This window comes from Hordeum vulgare, chromosome 4H (assembly GCF_904849725.1).
Source record: "Hordeum vulgare subsp. vulgare chromosome 4H, MorexV3_pseudomolecules_assembly, whole genome shotgun sequence".
Classification (NCBI taxonomy): Eukaryota; Viridiplantae; Streptophyta; class Magnoliopsida; order Poales; family Poaceae; genus Hordeum; species Hordeum vulgare.
The window spans coordinates 589,804,351-589,829,143 of record NC_058521.1 but is presented as its reverse complement, the minus strand read 5'-3'; the positions used below and the strand labels follow the sequence as shown (position 1 = coordinate 589,829,143).

At 45.6% G+C, this 24,793-nt stretch overlaps 2 protein-coding genes and 1 pseudogene across 2 annotated transcripts; 1 reads left to right on the top strand and 2 right to left on the bottom strand.

The window, feature by feature from the left end:
* Window positions 1–554: 554 nt before the first annotated feature.
* Window positions 555–1,758, bottom strand: LOC123447349. Its single transcript, XM_045123945.1, has one exon. The coding sequence runs from the start codon at window positions 1,262–1,264 to the stop codon at window positions 908–910; it is 357 nt and encodes a 118-aa protein (XP_044979880.1). The 5' UTR covers window positions 1,265–1,758; the 3' UTR covers window positions 555–907.
* Window positions 1,759–5,402: 3,644 nt separating this feature from the next.
* Window positions 5,403–6,989, bottom strand: LOC123449812. Its single transcript, XM_045127152.1, has 3 exons — window positions 6,790–6,989; window positions 6,204–6,374; window positions 5,403–5,852 (listed from the first exon to the last, which is right to left on the bottom strand). Exons 1-3 carry the CDS (start codon window positions 6,877–6,879, stop codon window positions 5,769–5,771), a joined length of 345 nt encoding a protein of 114 aa, XP_044983087.1. The 5' UTR covers window positions 6,880–6,989; the 3' UTR covers window positions 5,403–5,768.
* A 1,091-nt stretch (window positions 6,990–8,080) lies between these two features.
* Window positions 8,081–12,621, top strand: LOC123450852 (annotated as a pseudogene).
* Window positions 12,622–24,793: the final 12,172 nt, after the last annotated feature.

Sequence of the window (24,793 nt, the reverse complement as noted above, 5' to 3'; positions counted from 1 at the left end):
TTCCTTGACTGCGTCCGCAGAATCTCGAGTCCATCCAGTAGAATAGAGTACGTGGGGGAGGCTCCATCTGGAAGACGGATTACATATTTACATGTACGTTCCTAAATATAAGTCTTTAAAAATGTTTTATTAATGGACTACATACAAATGTATATAGACATACTTTAGAATGTAGATTCACTCATTTTGCTCCGTATGTAGACTTTTAGTTAAATATCTTAAAAGACTTATATTTAAGAACAGAGGAAGTATAATGCAATACCTACAAAAGTTTACATAAAAAGTATAATGCAATACCTACAAAAGTTTACATAAAAAACTTATATACAAACTAACGTAAAAGATTATGATTGGTAATAAGGGGATGAAGAGCCCATCATCATTGAAAATCAGGGGAAAAGAATTAGTTTAAATGGGTGAATAAAAAGAATTAGTTTGAATAAATGTCTGTAGGTCTAACATTGTTGATTTGATTTGCATGCATGCGTATTGGGGTCAGCGTATGTGAGGAGGAATTTACCACGTATGCGTGTGGATAGAATAAGCTGCGGGCCTAATAGTAAAAGCGCATATATTTTAGTACAAAAAAAATGTACTCATCCAACTAATCTGCGGGCATACCAACCAAATATACAAGGCAGAGGCAGAGAGATCGGATTCCCACTGCAGTACAGTAGCGGCAACTGTTGCTTACATTCCGATCATCTTAAACGACAAGAAACACCAACAACAGAGGAGTGTATAAGCTATGCTAACCATAAACCATGGCTGCCGCTGCAAGCGCGACCGAAAGGATATTTGATTTACACCCGGGATCATCAAGAGTCGGGACCCAATGAAACGCTGATCGATGCGTGCCCGCGGAGCTGCCGTGGCGGGATCGTTCGAGCGTGCGTGCGTGTGTCTCTCATGGCTCGGCCGGAGGCGGGTGGTGGTGGTGGGCGGTCCCGATGCGGCGGCATGCGCCGGAGGCGAAGAGGGAGAGCCAGGCGACGAGCGGGGTGCCGAGGAGGACGAGGCCGACGGGCACCATCCAGAGCTGCTCCCGCGCCGGGTGGAACGCCACCGCCCACCACACCAGCACGCCGGCCCCCGCGAGGCCCACCGCCGCCACGCCGGCCGCCACGGCGCAGCACGCCCACGACCACGCGCACCCCGCCTCCGCCGGCGCCCGCCCTGCTCTTCCCGCCCCGCCCATCTCCATGGCCGCGACGGCGCCGCCGGCCTTGCCGCCACGCGACGACCCCTGCTGCGGCGGCGCCATTGCGTGGTCTGCTCTCCTCTGCTCCGCCCCTCCTATGCGGCGCGCGCGCGTTCGGAGGCGGAGGAACGCGAGTGAGAGTGAATATACTGCGCGGGCGGGGGCGGGGGAAGGGTGGAAGTGGGCGGCCGAGGCCCGGGCGGGGTTATCTGGTGATGGCGACTCCGTTTCCTTCTTTTCCACGACGCGTCGTGGGATTTCATTTATTTACTGCTCTCCACGTCGGAGTTTACCCGAGCCCATCGCCAGCTGCCGTGCCCGTGGCCGTTTCCGGTCGTTGATCGCACGCTCCAGTCCGGCTCGCCGCTGTGTCCGGCTAATAATCCTGCCGTGTTGCTTTGCTTTCCGAGGACCAGGACCTGGGGCGCGACGACGACGACGGCCTTGGGTTGTCCGGTCGTCGGTCGGTCGGTCGGTCCTGGCGTGCCAGTGTCGCCTCCGTCTCCGTCTTCTTTCAGTTCGAAACAGGCTTTCGTCCCGCTTTACAGATAAAGTAAATCATCGGTGTTCTATCGTGTATCTCTGGATTTTGCGTCGAATTCACAGCAGTATTCCCGATCGCGATCCTCATCAATCAAACCGAACACAACAAAACAAATACCCTGGACTAATCCTCGGAATCAAAGTTGGCCAGCTCTGTCCTAGTATCTCCTACCCGCCAAGAATCCCACCCGAGCCGGGCCTACGCCCGTTTGTCTTGGGAATATTTTCTTCAAGAACGCGCCGCACTGTGCGGGTCAACATAAGTGGCGATCCATGCCGCCTGGCCATGGCGACGTCGCAACCACATCTCATCGTCCCAAAAGGCTGCTCAAACGAGACGCATGTGCTCTTCTCCAGGCCTCCTTTCCCCACGATTGATTCTGGCTGGACCAACGCCTATCCCCTGTGGGACTCTCGATCCGTGCCCAGGAATACAAGTTTCAGGTAAGATCGATGCCCGCACAGGCTTCACACTGAAGCCAGAGTCCGCATCTTGATTTGATTCTGCAAGGTGCTATCACAGTCTGAAATCTGATCTTGACGGTGTTTTCCACGGCATGGTTCTCTGTCTCGTCGAGTAAAATTTTGTCCGCAGCTGCTTCACGAAGAAGCTGGCCGTAAGATTCACCGCCGCACTGGCTGATGGCGCGACCGCACAGAAAACTTCTTCACCGACAATGATGCTGTCGCTCCTACTGACAAGGAACGTTCAGCCATCAGAAAACCGCACGACACATCCTCCTCGACACGGATGGAACGGCCAAACGAGCACGGGAGATGTTGCTGTCTCCTGGAGGCCGTGCCGCTGTCTGACGGCGCACCCGACGGAGGATTCTCGTACCGGGTGAGCATCAACCGTCCTTCAGGGCAACTCCAACGACACGATCACAAATAAACCGCGGTCCAACACGCGGAAGCAAACGAACAAATGTCCGTTTTTAATCCATTTTTGTTTAAGTTTGGACTGCGTTGGTGACCAAACTTACACGCGCAGACGGACGCGACGCGTGCCCTTGTCCGTCCTTGACCCGCCCGTCGGTGGCACATGCTTTTGTTTTTCAATTTCCTGTGGCACATGCTTTTCTTTTTCAATTTCCCCTTTTCCTGAGCTCTGGCACACCCCGTTCCTCTCCCTTCTCATCCCTAGCCGCCTCCGTCGCAGCCGTGTAGCTGTCGAACCCCCACCCCACCTTTAGCACAATCGGCGACTGGATTTGGAGTGAATCTAGCCAGATTTGTGTGCGGCAGGCCATTAAAGGCAATTTCGTGCCATGGACTAGCCGGGTACCGGTCCACACAAATCCCGATAATGCCCTCGGGCCACATGTAAGTACTGACTCCACCTCTAGCCGTTCGGATATACCTCGTCGGCGGTTCGGCAAATACACCAACGACCATCGTCCGGGCTCGGTTATGGCCCAAATGCTTGTCGGCACACCGATGTTGCTCATAAAGTGCACGTCTGTCCACGACACGACGGAGCATCCCGAATGGATGTTTGAAATGATGGTTGCACGTGTCTACAACGACGGAGCATCCCGGATGGATGTTTCAAATGATGGTTGCACGTGTCTACAACGACGGAGCATCCCGGATGGACGTTTCAAATGATGGGATACGTACTAGTTTAGCTTCGCTTGTGATTCTGGTTCGGTTTGTTTTACTTATAATCAAATATTTAATATGTAGGATGGATGCAATTTTTGATTTTGAAAAGAAATACATCGATGTATTAATAGCATTAATAACACGTAATTTAATAGATGTTCATGCACTTTTTGATATATTAGACCTTAGAGATGAGCGTAGTTGCGCTAAAGCAACGTCTAATTCTTTAGACTCAAAGAAAAAAAAGAAGCATTCAAGATCAAGACATCCCAGCATCGAGAAGGCACTAATTCAACTTGCGGGTGCAGTTATGAAAGTTGGATATCTTTTAAAATGCCTTCTTGTAGTTCTTGTTTTCTTTGGGCTTGCTATTCTAGCCATGAATGTATTTCAATCTATCACAATAATCGTTGGTGAAAATAATAGTAAAATAAAACAAAAATATATGCAGACAAGATGTGGCCGAATATGCGGCCGCGCGTTGGGCATCCGGCCGACGCAAACCCAAATCCAGACGAACACAGCCCTATTACCACCCCCAAACGAACGAAATGAAGAGGTATTGTAATGGAGCTCAAGACACCGGCTACAGATGCTGAGAAGCTGGTGATCGTTGCAGCATACCAACAGCAGTTCTTCCAGCAGCATTCAGGATATCTATCAACTGTCGTTCGTATTGGCTATGGAGGTGCTAAGGCCAGGGCTGCTTGATCAGGACGTACCTACCATTACCAAATGATGGATGGACGGTTGCTTCTACCATGCCTACAAGCTACTGCACTACATTGCTTCATCAGGGGACGACACCCTGCACACGCATCAGTGCTTAACTGTGATGCCACAAAAATTACCATGGGAGAAATGGAAAAAAAGTCCTTGATACACAATACTAGGGCAGTTTGAATGCCAATATGCCATCCTCGTGAAATAAAAGCAAAGCAATTCTTAGACCGTGTGCTTTTTCATACTTACAAATCCCCAAATGCATGATGGACCACCACGCGGGTGTATTGGTTACAGTTAGTAGTTGAGCTGAAGTTACAAAACATAGTTGGCAAAATGTATTGACCAAATGGACACAGCTCCCATGATTAGACTGACTCTTGCAAACCACTGTATGTACACAGCTCCCATGTATTTTATTTTTTGGTAAAAGCTCGTAAGTGATGTATCAAAAAACAAAAGCTCCCAAGTCAAAATTTCTAAGGAAAAACCCCAACTCAAAAAGCTGAGTGCAACGAAGTAAACAAAAAAAGAAGTTTCCAAAATCTCACAAAACTAAATAGTTAGACTAGCAAAAAATTCAGCAACATTTATCTTCAAAGCCAGCGCTATACAAAAAAATAAGCACTTAGTACAAAATTTAGCAAAAACAAGCCATCAAGTTCATCTTTATTGTCAGCAATGAATACTCATCATGCTAGGGATATTACCGCACTTACCAGGAAGCAAGTTGCTGAGTAAATTTAGAAAAGCGCCAATTTTGACCAATGCCATACATGGTATTTTGACCACACATGAACTTCCTCGACATTTATGCTGTCGCTCGTACTGATGAAGAAACTTCACCTATCAGCAAACAGCAGAACACATTCTCCTGTAGATGAATTGAGTAGACGAATGGAACGGCTAAACGAACACGCAGGATGTTGATACCAAAAACACATTTTGCTGTCTCAGGGAGACGGAGAATGCAAAGCTCCCATCAACGGTGTACCTGATGATGAATGATTCTCGTACCGGAGCAACATGGACAGTCCTTCAGGAGACACTGTGGAAAGGGATCTTGCAATGCTAAAGACACATGCTAACACATCGGGCACAGCAACTGAAAAGCTACTGATCCTTACAGCAGTACCTACAGCAGTTTTCCCAGATTTGAAATAGCATCCAGAATATCTATCAAACTGTTGTTCGTATTGGCTATGGCTGATCAGGACGTACCTAGCAAATGATGGATGGATGGCTTGCTTCTACCATAAACTTGTATTGTTTCATCATGGAAAACCCTACACAGCATCAGATGTGACGGTGCCAGCTAGACAATAAATAAACTAAAAATAGTATGTGATCAGCTTAATTGTGGTGCCACAAAATTACAACATGAGAAATGCAAAAAATAAATAAATGATCCACCGACAATGCTAGAGCAGTTCGAAACGTCCTCACCATGAATACAAACCAAAGGAAGCAACTCCTACATTGTGTGCGCACTTCTTACTTACAAATTACAATTTGGGTGGTGGATCTCAAACCGTACTAGTGTACATATTAGTTGATGAGCTGAGACCAAATGCACACATTATTTTCGGATGTTAAGCATTGCATCAGGACGAGCAAACATCCACTAGAAATAGAGGCGTAAGCTCAAAAAATTTATGCCCCAGCTAACATACTGGTAGCAACTCCCAATCAATCAATCAGAGTTCACTTTCTCCTCTATACTTGATTTGCTGAGGATGAACACGCCAAGAATGATCAAACTGGCACCTGCAAACCACTGTATGGACATAGCAACAAGTTAAAAAGGCTGAGTGCATTAAGTGAAAAAACAATTTCGAAATTTAGCAAAATTAAGTTATAAAATCTGTTAAAATTTAACAGCATTCATGTACGTAGTCAGTAGGAACCACTTCATGATGAAGCCAAATTAAGTCATCTACACTGAATTTTTCATTCTGTTGAGCAAGAAGCCAACTGCTATTGAGCAAGAAGCAAGTTGTTCAACAAACTTAGCAAAGTGCTACTTTTGACCGAGATCACAAACCAACGAAAATATAACAATAGCTCCCTTTAACATGCACAACCACCGTTATAGAAGTGAGTAAATGCAAAATTGTTAAATTAGTACCTTAGAAGGCAGAGGTTCCTGAAACAGGAAATACCCTGCAAGACCCGACGAGATGAAGTTGGCGGCGAAGTTGGTGACAGTTGCCTGGAGGGACGACAAAGCTTTGAGGCTGTTCACGTAGCACCCCCACATTGTCACATTGAAAAGTATCACCATGCCGTATTTGAGCAACTGAGGAAGGCAAGATCATAGTCAGTGACGGTCATTGTCAACCCTGCGTTCCGAAGCAGGGGAATTTTGTCAAAAAAATAAATAAATCAGGCAGGCAGCACTGATCTCAATCTAGGTGAAACTGAACCCTTTTATTCTCAAGCTACTTTACCCTGTAAGTTATGCTAGTCAACACTGCTGAGTAATTTCTTAATTCCTTTATGAAATAAATCGTAATTACAACACGAATTCAGTCTTGCTTCTACCAGTTCTAACTGATAAGGTCACAGGCTCACATCCACTATCGAATTCGCTAACTGGTAAATCGGGACAGCTATGTTGGAGATTCATGTAACATCCGGGAGGCTGGAGCAACCTAAATTAAGGCGAGAAGAAGTTCAGATCGGAGGGAAAGAAGAGAGGCTTGGTTCGGTACCATGGGGGCAAAGAACTTGGCTGATATAGCGGCGAGCGCGGCGTTGAGGCCCGCCGCGAGGGCCCAGGCGTATCCGCCTCCGCTCGCCATCGGAGCTCGTCTCGTTCTCGCCAGAGATCCACTCCCCTCGCTGCAGTAAACTAGCGAAGTGGTCGCCGATGCACCACGGAAGGGGAAGGCCGGCCACCGCCCCGGACGTGCATATGGGCCAACAAGGCTTATCTAAACATTTCAATCGTTCGAACACAACCAGGCCTTCTCGCAGCAATTACATGGGCCATGGGCTATGGGCCGGAGTTTAGTTCGTCGCCCATCTCGTACACAGCGCTAAGAGCGCTAATAAGAATGTGCAGAAGCCCAAGGCAGGTATGTGCCACCCTCCCTCAAAAAAAAAAACAAAACAACCCTATACATGAAAATCAAAGACCTATACATGATGGGGCGTAGAATTAACATTGGTTCGGGAGATCTAACCCGACAATGGAAATACTGTATCAATGGACTGACTCCGTTGTCTGATCAGTTTCCAAATCATTTTGACATTAGCAATGATCAAGATTGCACTATTTCCAGCTTCAAAAACATATTTGTCTCTACATTTTTTCGTAGAAGATTTGATCCCTCTTTTGCTGAGCAATGTCGTAACCTGTGCGATATAATTTATGTTGTTCAACTCTCTGAGGAGAAAGACTGTTTATTGGGGCCTTAATGATTCTGCTCGTTATACTATCAAGTCTATGTATAAATGGTTCCAAAACCCTCTTAGAGGCGACAATATCAAATGGATTTGGAAGGCTAAACTGCCACTTAAAATCCAGATCTTTCTCTCCCTAATAATAAAGCAGCAATGGCTTTTGTCGTCCATTGTTGGCACTTTTGCACAAAAGTCCCTCCGCTTCTGGGTATTCAACCCGCAGTCCCTATGTAAGTGGATCGATAAAATGCTTCATTCTTTCAAAACGCCCCTACATTTGTAAGAATTTTAATCGCGATCCTTTATTTCATCTTATCCAGACACTCCCTCTCCAGCTGCGGCGACGTGAGGGGCGGCGCAGGAGGAGGGGGTCGCCTCCATCTGGCCATCGCCGGCCGTGCTCGCGTGAGGGGAGGGAGGCCGTCTGCATCAAATTGCTGCCCCGCACGAGGACGCGAGGGTTTCCTCCGCCGCCGCGACTCCATATCCCTCGCTCCACGATGCCCATCCTCATTCCGCGGTTGTCGAGTCCGGACGAGATCGGCAGGATCCGCTCACAGGCGAGGTTTTTCTCTCTATAAGTCGTTGTCGGGACCCATGGTAACTCCAACGAACGGAGTACACGCCGGCAGCCGGCGGTCCGGCGGATCGGCTCTAGCCGCCTCCACCCTCACCTCCTCCTCCATGACCTATGCAGCCCGGACGCCCGAGGTGACCGCGTGTTGTGAGTGTGTGTTTGCCCGCCGCTGCGTGCGTACATGGCTCGCGTGCGTGTGTCTTCTTTTAGTTTTTGAACCTCTTGCTTTAGAAGTTCATTCGCATCTCTGAAACTCTCAAGGTTTTCTGAAGACACGGAGCTCGGAGAACTTTGGTACGACATTCTTAAAAATTGTGAAGGATATCTGGGGTCATTCGAGTATCCATTTGTTACTGTAAAACCTGCATTGTGCAGGTCATCTGATCCGATGAATGGGACATCGTTCATGTGCAAAATTACACGGAACTGCGGCGAATGGTCAGACCTTTTTGTCTGCTTTGCTGCCTTCACATCCAAGCTCTTGATCATATCCAAACTGGTAGATGAGGCATCACGGTTAGACTTTGTGTCCATTCTCCCAGCCTTGGTGTCACCTGGTATGTGAGGTATGGTGTCAGGGTTAGCTGGACAACACACTTGAAATTAGATACAGAATGAGTCCACAGTTCTGCATATCACACTAGAACAATTTTGATAATGGACTAGCACAAGTACAATTACGCTACTAGCAGCCAAAAGAACATCAAACAAAAAGTGGCAATAGAACAAACAAGCAACATTGGGCAGAATCATCGGATTTGTACTTGTTGATGTTATGAGCTACTTTTAGACATTATTGTATGCTAATTCTCCCATGTCATGCTGCATATTAGTATATGAACTGCATGTGGGAATTTTTGTAACAGTGGTCCACATAAATATACTAGAGTAAGTTGTTGCAAATTTAACTGACTATTTGTTATCTCTTCTCTCTAGATCAGAGAAGATGTTATTTTTTTCAGAAAAAGGAAAGTAGGATTTGTACACCATCTGCAAGTCCTCCATATGAGAGGTACCCCATTGTACAACATGAGTACTAGATTTTGTCCATATGAGAGGTACCCCATTGTACAACATGAGTACTAGATTTTGTATGATCATGAATAACCTGAAAGTAGCATGCTCCCTTGCTGTTGTAATTCTCGGCATGTACTTTTGCTTGACAATCTGGTCTGATTTATGATAGGTAGTAACTATGTGATTTATATTTATGTGTTGTTAGTTTGATCCAACTGAAACTTCTTACTATTCTAGAATGACCCTTCGTGATGTAAAGATGTCAATTTTAAGTCGGGGTCGTGAAGGGCCTAATCTATCCACTCTTAAGTTTCAGAAATATGGTAGTAGTCCATATAGAGTACACGAGCTGACCAATGTGGAGGCATGAAGCAGAATGACTATGGAAATACCCAGGCTCATGCTTTTATTCTCGATCCAGTTGATGAAACTATCCCATGATGGTTGATGCAAAGGAGTGAAAGGCGTATGGAGTTTCAACTAGATTGGGTGGCCATCAACGTCCACTAGGTTCGAGAGCAACATGGCAGACTGTTGGCACATCTGCACACATCCTTGACATTCATCATGAGTCGCTTCACATCCATACCCCTGATACATCACATGTCTACGAGTGCAGGTATTGGCTTCATGAAGTTCTACTTTTTACATACTGGACCACAATTTTGTGTATTAGGATGCATTCTTATAACTTATTTAGTAATGTTTGCTGCATGGATGATGTCCTCAAATACTTTTGGAGACCATGGGGATCATACAATTACTTTTAGGGAACTAAGCGAAGAGAGGATTAAACTGGAATAGTTTGGTGCGTGAGTAGTCTGTCACTCTTTCTTTGGTATTCATAATTTGACACCTTCCTTTTTATTTACCTTAGATGTGCAATTTTTTTTGTTTCGGTCTATTGGTAGTGACTTTATATGCAATGTGGAGGTCAAGAAGAATTAGGTGACCTTATTACACTAGAATTTTAAAAGCCACGAGTGTGTGCTGGACAGTTTTATTTGTCTACTGTCATTTGTCTGCCAGTTGGCTCATACAAGTGAGATGACTGTAAGAACACGAGGGAGGGGGAGGGATGCGCCGATTTTTCAAATACAAAATTCATCATCGAAAAGTCAACAATCTAACCTGGTGCAACACACGGGCACTTTTACTAGTTTATGACAATTGTTTCAAGATGCGGTATTAACTAGGCAGGTTATGAAACATATACGGTGGCCTGGGAATCCAAGTTGTTCTTTTTGCAAGAAGGTTGAAACATCCCAACACCTCTTCTTCACTTGCCCGGTTGCTCGTGTGATTTGGCGCTTTGTTGAAGTCTCGTTAGGGACGAACCTAGGGATGAACAACAATTGCAATATTATGTCTGGTGTCACTTTCCTTCGTGGGAGGATTTTTTTTTACACTATGGGCTTGGCTGCAATAACTTGGGCCATTTGGTTGGCTCAAAATCGAACCACGTTTGAGAAAAAGATGATCAAATCTACTTTTGAGGTTGTGTTTACCACGTGTTTGTTTCTTTTGTACTAGATAGGTTTGCGAACAGAGGGAGATGCGAAGAGGATGCAAACTGGACTAAGGTCGTTCGCGCGAGCACAATGACGTCGGTCAAGCTCTCTGATGCTGGATACTAATGGCGACTTGGATGTTAACGTTGCTTTGCTCTAAGTTTCTTTTGCGTCTACTGTTGGATTGAATGACTTGTGAATTTTGTCTTGATTGATTGGTGGCTACGCCTGAGCTGTAATAGGCTAGATGATGATGGTTACTAGGTTTTCGCGAGTCAATCGCAAGAAACTACCACATTTGTGCCCAGCTTTGCACGAAACTACCAACTCATTAATCCGTGAAAAAAACACCGAACTATTTGTTAAGCTATTGCAAAAAACACCGATCGGGCGTTTAGCCGTGTTTGAACTCATTTCTGATAGGTGGGTCCGAAAAACGCATATGTGGCTTAACGGTGGGCAGATGGCGCCGCTTGGATATAGACAGTCAAGGCCCCGCATGTGTTGGTCGTGGACAGGCAGTCCCCCCACCCCGCGCCCCTCTCCTTTCTTTCTTCCTCTCCTTTCTCGCCCTTGCTCACCGTCGGTGACCAGCCTGCTCGCCACCGTCCGCCATGGTTTCTTGGAACGACAGGACACCAGCGATGACTCCGCCACCTAGTACCTCTCCTTAGGTGGCTCCCCTATCAAGTTCAGTGTTGTCCAGGATTAGATTTCCTCGGTCTAGGGTTTCGAATGGGGGATTTTGGTTTTCCGGTCAATTTGAACTTGTTAGTTGAATATAAATCCCAACTACAATCGAGGACCCGAACTACGCTGGTATTGACGATGATTTGATGGTGATGTGAGAGCATGGCAAGACGACGGAGAAGTTTGTTGCATTCAAAGGGATTAGCACTGGGAGGAGGTTCCTAGCTTGTTCACTTGATGTACGTTGTAGATAATTTCTGTAATTTATTAGTTGGTAGTTAATTTTCAGCAGAAGAGATAGAGTGTTCATCGGTAGTATTCATTTGTCATCATCACTATTCACTCAACAATGCAGTTAACTGTATGTTAATGTACCATAGTGTGATGTTGTATACTCTGATGTGCTTGTTTTGTTGATGAGCATGTTTGCAGTATAACTTTTGTGCAAAGATGACCAAGTTTAGTGTACTGTGATGTATAGTATAATTATTCAGCTACAAGATGTAGTGAACTTTGTTGTTAAATTTTCATATATAAAATTAGTTTAAATTTCAATATTGAATTGAATTGAATTTAAAATTAGTTAGGTTTAATTTCATTACTGAAATTAAGTGGACAAAACTAGTAGTTGTATCGAATTTGAGTGAATTGAAAATACACTAAGTCAATTTATATTGGTTGTTTTGCAGCAATCAAGAAGTTTTGGTTTAGTTAAGTGGGTAGATGATGAGTGGTGAGAGCACTTCTAGTATGCTCTCCACAAATTATGGCTGACGTATGAGCAAAGCAAGGATGATAATAGGATGGCATGCCTGGAATATTCGTCTATTGTCCACAATCTCACAGATCAGAAAAACAAGCTGTAGGAGACTTATGAGAAGCTTGTGGAAGATGTGAACAACCTCCTTAATTCACGGGATAACCTTCCACATCAAGATCACCAGGAGTTTGTTGAGAACAAAATCAGTGTGGACAACAACATGGTAGACATGAATGAACAACTTGTTGCAAAGGATGCTGAGATCACTAAATTGAAGGATGTTGTTAACGAGTTGAAGTTCCTTCATGTTGCTCAAGGCAACGTCATTAGAAATTTGAAGTTCAATCATCTTAAAGAGAAGGAGACGATGAGCTCTAATAATATGACTTTGAAGTTTTGCTGGGCTGACCTGAAGAAAGAGAAGGAGAAGTTGGATGGTTGCATTGCCGAGTTGATGAATGACAAGGAGAAGTTGAGCATTGAGAAGAGTACTATGGAGTGATGCATTGCTGACCTAAATAAAGAGGGTGAAAATAACAAGAGGAAGCTGAAGGAAATCAAGGGTATTTGTGATGAAGAATAAATTGTGATGCGATCTTACCATGTGGGTCATTGTCTTTATTTACAAGCTTTGAACTATGGCTTGCAATGTGTGAACTTTGAATCTCATCATGGGTTACTTATGTAGCTTTGAACCATGGCTTGTATGTTGTTTGTTGAATACCTTAATTAAGGTTACTTTTAGTGTTATGCTATGAATTGTTTATGATGAAATTAGGTCAGCTTGTAGTAGTATGTGATGAATTGTGTCTGATGAAATTAGGCCTGTTTGTAGAGTTATGTGGTGGAGATGAATTGTGTGTGATATTGCTAAAATTAGGTTATTGATGTATACCACGCAACTTTATTCTTGTATACGTTGTTGGGCCTCCAAGTGCAGAGTTTTGTAGGACATTGGCAAATTTCCCTCAAGTGGATGACCTAAGGTTTATCAATCCATGGGAGGTGTAGGATGAAGATGGTCTCTCTCAACCAACCCTGCAGTCAAATACAAGAAATCTATTATGTCTCCAACACATCCAATACAATGGAAATTTGTATAGGTGCACTAGTTCGGCGAAGAGATGGTGATACAAGTGTAGTATGGATAGTAGAAATAGATTTTTATAATCTAAATAAGTAAAAATGACGAGGTAACAAGTAGTAAACAACAAGCAAGACGTTATATAAATGTTTGCAAATAAGGCCTAGGGTTCATACTTTCACTAGTGCAATCTCTCAAAGATACTAACATAATAGAATCGTATGATCATCCCTCAACGTGCAACAAAGAATCACTCCAAAGTCCATAAGTAGCGGAGAACATAAGATGAAGTTGTTGTAGGCTGCGAACCACCACAAAGTTATCCTTTTCGATAAACCTATTGAGCTATTCCTATAAGTGTCACAAACAACCCTAGAGTTCGTACTAGAATAACACCTATGATACATATCAGTCAACCCTAATGTCACCTACATACTCCAACATCAATATTCGACATGCATCAAACAATTTTAGATTCATCATATTCAATCCAACATAAACAACTTCAAAGCGTACCCCAAGATTTCTATTGGAGAAAGTAGGCCAAGAAGGTGTAGCAACCTCTATGCATAGATTACCCCAATGTCACGTCGGAATTTAGTGAGTTGAGTACCAAAACATATATCAAGTGAATCAATTGAACACCCCATTGTCACCACGTGTATCCACATCCAAGACATACATCAAGTGATCTCGAATCCAATATTCAATATGACATAACAAAATCTTAAAGGGAAATATTCAATTCATCACATCAGGATAGCAAGGGACAAACACCATATGATCTAACTGTTGGGGAACGTCGCATGGGAAACAAAAAATTTCCTACGCGCACGAAGACCTATCATGGTGATGTCCATCTACGAGAGGGGATGAGTGATCTACGTACCCTTGTAGATCGTACAGCAGAAGCGATTAGAGATCGCAGTTGATGTAGTGGAACGTCCTCACGTCCCTCGATCCGCCCCGCGAACAATCCCGCGATCAGTCCCACGATCTAGTACCGAACGGACGGCACCTCCGCGTTCAGCACACGTACAGCTCGACGATGATCTCGGCCTTCTTGATCCAGCAAGAGAGACGGAGAGGTAGAAGAGTTCTCCGGCAGCGTGACGGCGCTCCGGAGGTTGGTGATGATCTCGTCTCAGCAGGGCTCCGCCCGAGCTCCGCAGAAACACGATCTAGAGGAAAAACTATGGAGGTATGTGGTCGGGCAGCCGTGAGAAAGTCGTCTCAAATCTGCCCTAAAAGCCCCATATATATAGGAGGAGGGAGGGGGACCTTGCCTTGGGGTCCAAGGGAACCCCAAGGGGTCGGCCGAGCCAGGGGGGAGGACTCTCCCCCCCCCAAACCGAGTCCTACTTGGTTTGGTGGGAGGGAGTCCTTCCCCCTTCCCACTTCTTCCCTTTTTTTTTCTTTCTTCCTTTGATTTTTATTCCTTGGCGCATAGGATTTGGTGGGCTGTCCCACCAGCCCACTAAGGGCTGGTGTGACCCCCACAAATACCTATGGGCTTCCCCGGAGTGGGTTGCCCCCTTCCGGTGAACTCCCGGAACCCATTCGTCATTCCCGGTACATTCCCGGTAATTCCGAAAACCTTCCGGTAATCAAATGAGGTCATCCTATATATCAATCTTCGTTTCCGGACCGTTCCGGAAACCCTCGTGACGTCCGTGATCTCATCCGGGACTCCGAACAACATTCGGTAACCAACCATATAACTCAAATACGCATAAAACAACGTCGAACCTTAAGTGTGCAGACCCTGCGGGTTCGAGAACTATGTAGACATGACCCGAGAGACTCCTCGGTCAATATCCAATAGCGGGACCTGGATGCCCATATTGGATCCTACATATTCTACGAAGATCTTATCGTTTGAACCTCAGTGCCAAGGATTCGTATAATCCCGTATGTCATTCCCTTTGTCCTTCGGTATGTTACTTGCCCGAGATTCGATCGTCAGTATCCGCATACCTATTTCAATCTCGTTTACCGGCAAGTCTCTTTACTCGTTCCGTAATACAAGATCCCGCAACTTACACTAAGTTACATTGCTTGCAAGGCTTGTGTGTGATGTTGTATTACCGAGTGGGCCCCGAGATACCTCTCCGTCACACGGAGTGATAAATCCCAGTCTTGATCCATACTAACTCAACTAACACCTTCGGAGATACCTGTAGAGCATCTTTATAGTCACCCAGTTACGTTGCGACGTTTGATACACACAAAGCATTCCTCCGGTGTCAGTGAGTTATATGAGCTCATGGTCATAGGAATAAATACTTGACACGCAGAAAACAGTAGCAACAAAATGACACGATCAACATGCTACGTCTATTAGTTTGGGTCTAGTCCATCACGTGATTCTCCCAATGACGTGATCCAGTTATCAAGCAACAACACCTTGTTCATAATCAGAAGACACTGACTATCATTGATCAACTGGCTAGCCAACTAGAGGCATGCTAGGGACGGTGTTTTGTCTATGTATCCACACATGTAAATGAGTCTTCATTCAATACAATTATAGCATGGATAATAAACTATTATCTTGATACATGAATTATAATAATAACTATACATTTATTATTGCCTCTAGGGCATAATTCCAACAGTCTCCCACTTGCACTAGAGTCAATAATCTAGCCCTCACATCACCATGTGAATTACATTGTAATAAATCTAACACCCATACAGTTCTGGTGTCGATCATGTTTTGGCCGTGGAAGAGGTTTAGTCAGCGGGTCTGCTACATTCAGATCCGTGTGCACGTTGCATATATTTACGTCCTCCTCCTCGACGTAGTCGCGGATGAGGTTGAAGCGTCGTTTGATGTGTCTGGTCTTCTTGTGAAACCTTGGTTCCTTTGCTAAGGCAATGGCACCAGTGTTGTCACAGAACAAGGTTATTGGATCCAGTGCACTTGGCACCACTCCAAGATCCGTCATGAACTGCTTCATCCAGACACCCTCCTTAGCCGCCTCCGAGGCAGCCATGTACTCTGCTTCACATGTAGAATCTGCTACAATGCTTTGCTTGGAACTGCACCAGCTTACTGCACCCCCATTAAGAATAAATACGTATCCGGTTTGCGACTTAGAGTCGTCCGGATCTGTGTCAAAGCTTGCATCGACGTAACCTTTTACGGCGAGCTCTTCGTCACCTCCATACACGAGAAACATCTCCTTAGTCCTTTTCAGGTACTTCAGGATATTCTTGACCGCCGTCCAGTGATCCACTCCTGGATTACTCTGGAACCTACCTGCCATACTTATGGCCAGGCTAACATCCGGTCTAGTGCACAGCATTGCATACATGATAGAGCCTATGGCTGAAGCATAGGGGACGGAGCGCATATGCTCTCTATCTTCATCAGTTGCTGGGCACTGAGTCTTACTCAATCTCGTACCTTGTAACACTGGCAAGAACCCTTTCTTGGACTGTTCCATTTTGAACCTCTTCAAAACTTTATCAAGGTATGTGCTTTGTGAAAGTCCTATCAGGCGTTTTGATCTATCCCTATAGATCTTAATGCCTAGAATGTAAGCAGCTTCTCCTAGGTCCTTCATAGAGAAACTTTTATTCAAGTAACCTTTTATGCTCTCCAAAAGCTCTACGTTGTTTCCAATCAGTAATATGTCATCCACATATAATATTAGAAACGCCACAGAGCTCCCACTCACTTTCTTGTAAATACAAGATTCTCCAACCACTTGTATAAACCCAAATGCTTTGATCACCTCATCAAAGCGTTTATTCCAACTCCGAGATGCTTGCACCAGTCCATAAATGGATCGCTGGAGCTTGCACACCTTGTCAGCATTTTTAGGATCGACAAAACCTTCGGGTTGCATCATATACAACTCTTCCTTAAGGAAACCGTTAAGGAACGCCGTTTTGACATCCATCTGCCAAATTTCATAATCGAAAAATGCAGCTATTGCTAACATGATTCTGACGGACTTAAGCATCGCTACGGGAGAGAAAGTCTCATCGTAGTCAATTCCTGGAACTTGTGAAAAACCCTTTGCCACAAGTCGAGCTTTATAAACGGTCACATTACCGTCAGCGTCCGTCTTCTTCTTAAAGATCCATTTGTTCTGAATAGCCTTGCGGCCCTCAGGTAGTATCTCCAAAGTCTATACTTTGTTCTCATACATGGATCCTATCTCGGATTTCATGGCTTCCAGCCATTTGTTGGAATCTAGGCCCACCATTGCTTCTTCATAACTTGCAGGTTCATTGTTGTCTAACAACATGATTGTCAAGACGGGATTACCGTACCACTCTGGAGCAGCGCGTGATCTCGTCGACCTGCGTGGTTCAATAGAAACTTGAACTGGAGTTTCATGATCATCATCATTAACTTCCTCCTCAACCGGCGTCGCAATCACAGGGGTTTCCCCTTGCCCTGCGCCACCATCCAGAGGGATGAGAGGTTCGACAACCTCGTCAAGTTCTATCTTCCTCCCACTCAATTCTCTCGAGAGAAACTCCTTCTCTAGAAAAGTTCCGTTCTTAGCAACAAACACTTTGCCCTCGGATTTGAGATAGAAGGTGTACCCAACTGTCTCTTTTGGGTAACCTATGAAGACGCACTTTTCCGCTTTGGGTTCCAGCTTTTCAGGCTGAAGCTTTTTGACATAAGCATCACATCCCCAAACTTTAAGAAACGACAACTTTGGCCTTTTGCCATACCACAGTTCGTATGGTGTCGTCTCAACGGACTTCGATGGTGCCCTATTTAAAGTGAATGCAGCTGTTTCTAATGCATAACCCCAAAACGATAACGGCAAATCAGTAAGAGACATCATAGATCGCACCATCTCTAACAAAGTACGATTACGACGTTCGGACACACCATTACGCTGTGGTGTTCCAGGCGGTGTTAACTGCGAAACAATTCCACATTGTCTTAAGTGAGTACCAAACTCGAAACTCAGATATTCACCCCCATGATCAGACCGTAGGAATTTGATCTTCTTGTTACGATGATTTTCTACTTCATTCTGAAATTGCTTGAACTTTTCAAATGTTTCAGACTTGTGCTTCATTAAGTAGACATAACCATATCTACTCAAATCGTCAGTGAAGGTGAGAAAATAACGATATCCGCCGCGTGCCTCCACGCTCATCGGACCACACACATCGGTATGTATGATTTCCAACAAGTCACTTGCACGCTCCATTGTTCCGGAGAACGGAGTTTTAGTCATCTTGCCCATGAGGCATGGTTCGCACGTGTCAAGTGAATCAAAGTCAAGTGACTCCAAAAGTCCATCAGCATGGAGTTTCTTCATGCGCTTTACACCAATATGACCCAAGCGGCAGTGCCACAAAATATGGCGCTATCATTGTTTACTCTAACTCTTTTGGTCTCAATGTTATGTATATGCGTATCGCTATCGAGATTCAATATGAACAATCCTCTCACATTCGGTGCATGACCATAAAAGATGTTACTCATAGAAATAGAACAACCATTATTCTCAGACTTAAAAGAGTAACCGTCTCGCAATAAACAAGATCCAGATATAATGTTCATGCTCAACGCAGGCACTAAATAACAATGATTTAAGTTCATCACTAATCCCGATGGTAGTTGAAGTGACACGGTGCCGACGGCGATTGCATCAACCTTGGAACCGTTTCCTACGCGCATCGTCACTTCGTCTTTCGCCAGCCTCCGTCTATTCCGCAGTTCCTGCTTCGAGTTGCAAATGTGAGCAACAGAACCGGTATCGAATACCCAGGCACCACTACGAGAGCTGGTTAAGTACACATCAATAACATGTATATCAAATATACCTGATTTTTCTTTGCCCGCCTTCTTATCTGCCAGATACTTGGGGCAATTGCGCTTCCAATGACCCATACCCTTGCAATAGAAGCACTCTGTTTCAGGCTTAGGTCCAGCCTTGGGTTTCTTCGGCGGATTGGCAACGGGCTTGCCGCTCTTCTTCGAATTGCCCTTCTTGCCTTTGCCGTTTCTCTTGAAACTAGTGGTCTTGCTCACCATCAACACTTGATGTTCTTTACGGAGTTCAGACTCTGCGACTTTCAGCATCGCAAACAACTCGCCGGGAGACTTGTTCATCCCTTGCATGTTGTAGTTCAACACAAAGCTTTTATAGCTTGGCGGCAGTGATTGGAGGATTCTGTCAGTGATAGCTTCTTGCGGGAGTTCAATCCCCAGTTCAGCTAGACGGTTTGAGTATCCAGACATTTTGAGCACATGTTCACTGACAGACGAGTTTTCCTCCATCTTGCAAGCATAGAATTTATCGGAGGTCTCATACCTCTCGATCCGGGCATTCTTCTGAAAGATGAACTTCAACTCCTGGAACATCTCAAATGCTCCATGACGCTCAAAGCGACGTTGAAGTCCCGGTTCTAAGCCATACAAGACTGCACATTGAACTATTGAGTAGTCCTCCTTACGCGCTAACCAAGCGTTCTTAACATCCTGATCAACCGTAGCGGGTGGTTCATCTCCTAGCGCAACATTAAGGACATAATCCTTCTTTCCAGCTTGTAAGATTAGCTTAAGATTACGAGCCCAGTCTACAAAGTTGCTTCCATCATCTTTCAACTTAGCTTTCTCTAGGAACGTATTAAAATTGAGGATGACACTTGCGTGAGCCATGATCTACAACACAAATACATTCAAAATGGACTTAGACTATGTTCAAGATAATTAGAGTTCAACTTAATCAAATTATATGCTAAACTCCCACTCAAAAAGTACATCTCTCTAGTCATTTGAGTGGTTCATGATCCACCTACACTATCCCAAGTCCGATCATCACGTGAGTCGGGAGTAGTTTCAGTGGTAAGCATCCCTATGCTAATCATATCATCTATATGATTCATGATCGACCTTTCGGTCTCATGTGTTCCGAGGCCATGTCTGCACATGCTAGGCTCGTCAAGCTTAACCCGAGTGTTCCGCGTGCGCAAATGTTTTGCACCCGTTGTATGTGAACATTGAGTCTATCACACCCGATCATCACGTGGTGTCTCGAAACGACGAACTGTAGCAACGGTGCACAGTCGGGGAGAACACAATTTCGTCTTGAAATTTTAGTGAGAGATCACCTCATAATGCTACCGTCGTTCTAAGCAAAAAAAGGTGCATAAAAGGATTAACATCACATGCAATTCATAAGTGACATGATATGGCCATCATCACGTGCTTCTTGATCTCCATCACCAAAGCACCTGGCACGATCTTCCTGTCACCGGCGCCACACCATGATCTCCATCATCATGATCTCCATCAACGTGTCGCCATCGGGGTTGTCATGCTACTTATGCTATCACTACTAAAGCTACATCCTAGCAAAATAGTAAACGCATCTGCAAGCACATATGTTAGTATAAAGACAACCCTATGGCTCCTGCCGGTTGCCGTACCATCGACGTGCAAGTCGATATTTCTATTACAACATGATCATCTCATACATCCAATATATCACATCACATCATTGGCCATATCACATCACAATCATACCCTGCAAAAACAAGTTAGACGTCCTCTAATTTTGTTCTTGCATGTTTTACGTGGTGACCAAGGGTATCTAGTAGGATCGCATCTTACTTACGCAAACACCACAACGGAGATATATGAGTTGCTATTTAACCTCATCCAAGGACCTCCTCGGTCAAATCCGATTCAACTAAAGTTGGAGAAACCGTCACTTGCCAGTCATCTTTGAGCAAAGGGGGTTACTCGTAACGATGAAACCAGTCTCTCGTAAGCGTACGAGTAATGTCGGTCCAAGCCGCTTCAATCCAACAATACCGCGGAATCAAGAAAAGACTAAGGAGGGCAGCAAAACGCACATCACCGCCCACAAAACCTTTTGTGTTCTACTCGAGAAGACATCTACGCATGAACCTAGCTCTGATACCACTGTTGGGGAACGTCGCATGGGAAACAAAAATTTTCCTACGCGCACGAAGACCTATCATGGTGATGTCCATCTACGAGAGGGGATGAGTGATCTACGTACCCTTGTAGATCGTACAGCAGAAGCGATTAGAGATCGCGGTTGATGTAGTGGAACGTCCTCACGTCCCTCGATCCGCCCCGCGAACAATCCCGCGATCAGTCCCACGATCTAGTACCGAACGGACGGCACCTCCGCGTTCAGCACACGTACAGCTCGACGATGATCTCGGCCTTCTTGATCCAGCAAGAGAGACGGAGAGGTAGAAGAGTTCTCCGGCAGCGTGACGGCGCTCCGGAGGTTGGTGATGATCTCGTCTCAGCAGGGCTCCGCCCGAGCTCCGCAGAAACACGATCTAGAGGAAAAACTATGGAGGTATGTGGTCGGGCAGCCATGAGAAAGTCGTCTCAAATCTGCCCTAAAAGCCCCATATATATAGGAGGAGGGAGGGGGACCTTGCCTTGGGGTCCAAGGGAACCCCAAGGGGTCGGCCGAGCCAGGGGGGAGGACTCTCCCCCCCCAAACCGAGTCCTACTTGGTTTGGTGGGAGGAAGTCCTTCCCCCTTCCCACTTCTTCCCTTTTTTTTTCTTTCTTCCTTTGATTTTTATTCCTTGGCGCATAGGATTTGGTGGGCTGTCCCACCAGCCCACTAAGGGCTGGTGTGACCCACACAAATACCTATGGGCTTCCCCGGTGTGGGTTGCCCCCTTCCGGTGAACTCCCGGAACCCATTCGTCATTCCCGGTACATTCCCGGTAATTCCGAAAACCTTCCGGTAATCAAATGAGGTCATCCTATATATCAATCTTCGTTTCCGGACCGTTCCGGAAACCCTCGTGACGTCCGTGATCTCATCCGGGACTCTGAACAACATTCGGTAACCAACCATATAACTCAAATACGCATAAAACAACGTCCCTAGCATGCCTCTAGTTGGCTAGCCAGTTGATCAATGATAGTCAGTGTCTTCTGATTATGAACAAGGTGTTGTTGCTTGATAACGGGATCACATCATTAGGAGAATCATGTGATGGACTAGACCCAAACTAATAGACGTAGCATGTTGATCGTGTCATTTTGTTGCTACTGTTTTCTGCGTGTCAAGTATTTGTTCCTATGACCATGAGATCATATAACTCACGGACACCGGAGGAATGCTTTGTGTGTATCAAACGTCGCAACGTAACTGGGTGACTATAAAGATGCTCTATAGGTATCTCCGAAGGTGTTCGTTGAGTTAGTATGGATCAAGACTGGGATTTGTCACTCCGTGTGACGGAGAGGTATCTCGGGGCCCACTCGGTAATGCAACATCACACACAAGCCTTGCAAGCAATGTGACTTAGTGTAAGTTACGGGATCTTGTATTACAGAACGAGTAAAGAGACTTGCCGGTAAACGAGATTGAAATAGGTATGTGGATACTGACGATCGAATCTCGGGCAAGTAACATACCGAAGGACAAAGGGAATGACATACGGGATTATATGAATCCTTGGCACTGAGGTTCAAACGATAAGATCTTCGTAGAATATGTAGGATCCAATATGGGCATCCAGGTCCCGCTATTGGATATTGACCGAGGAGTCTCTCGGGTCATGTCTACATAGTTCTCGAACCCGCAGGGTCTGCACACTTAAGGTTCGACGTTGTTTTATGCGTATTTGAGTTATATGGTTGGTTACCGAATGTTGTTTGGAGTCCCGGATGAGATCACGGACGTCACGAGGGTTTCCGGAATGGTCCGGAAACGAAGATTGATATATAGGATGACCTCATTTGGTTACCGGAAGGTTTTCGTGCATTACCGGAAAAGTTTCGGGCTCATCGGTAGTGTACTGGGAGTGTCGGGAGGGGTGCCGGGGACCATGAGGAGGGGTGTCACGCCCCAAGGGGTCTCATGGGCTATGGGAAGAGATAAACCAGCCCCTAGTGGGCTGGAATAAGTTCCCACTAAGGCCCATAAGGTTTGAGAAGGAAAAAATACAAGGTGGAAAGAGTTTCCAAGTGGGAAGGTGGAATCCTACTCCAAGTAGGATTGGAGTAGGACTCCTCCACCTCCAATTTCGGCCAAACCTTTAGGTTTTGAGGCTGCCTCCTCCCCTCCCTCCCTCCTATATATAGTGGGGTTTTAGGGCTGATTTGAGACGACTTTGCCACGGCAGCCCGACCACATATCTCCACGGTTTCACCTCTAGATCGCGTTTCTGCGGAGCTCGGGCGGAGCCCTGCTGAGACAAGATCATCACCAACCTCCGGAGCGCCGTCACGCTGCCGGAGAACTCTTCTACCTCTCCGTCTCTCTTGCTGGATCAAGAAGGCCGAGATCATCGTCGAGCTGTACGTGTGCTGAACGCGGAGGTGTCGTCCGTTCGGCACTAGATCGTGGGACTGTTCGCGGGATAGTTCGCGGGGCGGATCGAGGGACGTGAAGACGTTCCACTACATCAACCGCGTTCACTAACGCTTCTGCTGTACGGTCTACAAGGGTACGTAGATCACACATCCCCTCTCGTAGATGGACATCACCATGATAGGTCTTCGTGCGCGTAGGAAAGTTTTTGTTTCCCATGCGACGTTCCCCAACTGTGATAGTGCCCATCCTAGATGTACCCTTTGGAGCTGGCTTTTCAAACTTGTTCTTTCTCCTCTTTGTCTGGCTATTTCCCGGCTTCTCTTTGAAAACCGGTGGTTCAATGTCAAGGGTTCTTGTCTTTGGCCACATATCAGGCCGATACGTCTCTGTTGTATCTACTTTTCCGAACTCTTTTGCCCTTGTTTTGGACTCTAATTAGCATGATTTGAATGGAACTAACCCGGACTGACGCTGTTTTTAGCAGAATTGCCATGGTGTTGTTTTTGTGCAGAAATAAAAGTTCTCGGAATGTCCTGAAAATTTACGAAGATTTTTTCTGGAATAAAAGAAAAATACCTGCGTAAAGATCCACCGTAGGGGGCGTGCCAGTGGGCCACAAGACCACTAGCCACGACCACCCCCTATGGCCGCGCCATGCAGGCTTGTGGGGCCCACGTGGCACCACCGTCCCCAAACTCAGCTCTATATCTTCCGTCTCGCCCGAAAAAAAATCAGAGAGAAGGTTTCATTGCGTTTTGCGATACGGAGGCGTCGTCACATCCTGTTCTTCATCTGGAGGGTAGATCTGGAGTCTGTTTTGGGCTCCGGAGAGGGGAAATCGTCGCCATCGTCATCATCAACCTTTCTCCATCGACAATTCCATGATTCTCTTCATCGTTCGTGAGTAATCTCATCGTAGGCTTGCTGGACGGTGATGAGTTGGATGAGATCTATCATGTAATCGAGTTAGTTCTTGACGGGGATTGATCCCTAGTATCCACTATGTTCTAGATTGATGTTTCTACTACTTGGCTATGCTTAATGCTTGTCACTAGGGCCCGAGTGCCTTGATTTCCGATCTGAACCTATTATGTTGTCGCCAATATATGTGTGTTTTAGATCCTATCTTGCAAGTTGTAGTCACCTACTATGCGTTATGACCCGGCAACCCCGGAGTGACAATAGCCGGAACCACTCCCGGAGATGACCATAGTATGAGGATTTCATGTATTCATCGCGTGTTAATGCGTTGGTCCGGTTCTTTATTAAAAGGAGAACCTTAATATCCCGTAGTTTCCATTAGGACCCCGCTGCCACGGGAGGGATGGACAATAGATGTCATGCAAGTTCTTTTTCCTA

Excerpts from the sequence above, each read along its gene's own strand:
- LOC123447349 (XM_045123945.1), bottom strand. The coding sequence starts at position 1,264 with ATGGCGCCGCCGCAGCAGGGGTCGTCGCGTGGCGGCAAGGCCGGCGGC.
- LOC123449812 (XM_045127152.1), bottom strand. The coding sequence starts at position 6,879 with ATGGCGAGCGGAGGCGGATACGCCTGGGCCCTCGCGGCGGGCCTCAAC. Across the intron at positions 6,375-6,789 it reads CCAAGTTCTTTGCCCCCATG|TTGCTCAAATACGGCATGGT; the intron begins GTACCGAACCAA and ends TGCCTTCCTCAG. Across the intron at positions 5,853-6,203 it reads AGGAACCTCTGCCTTCTAAG|TGGTTTGCAGGTGCCAGTTT; the intron begins GTACTAATTTAA and ends ATGTCCATACAG.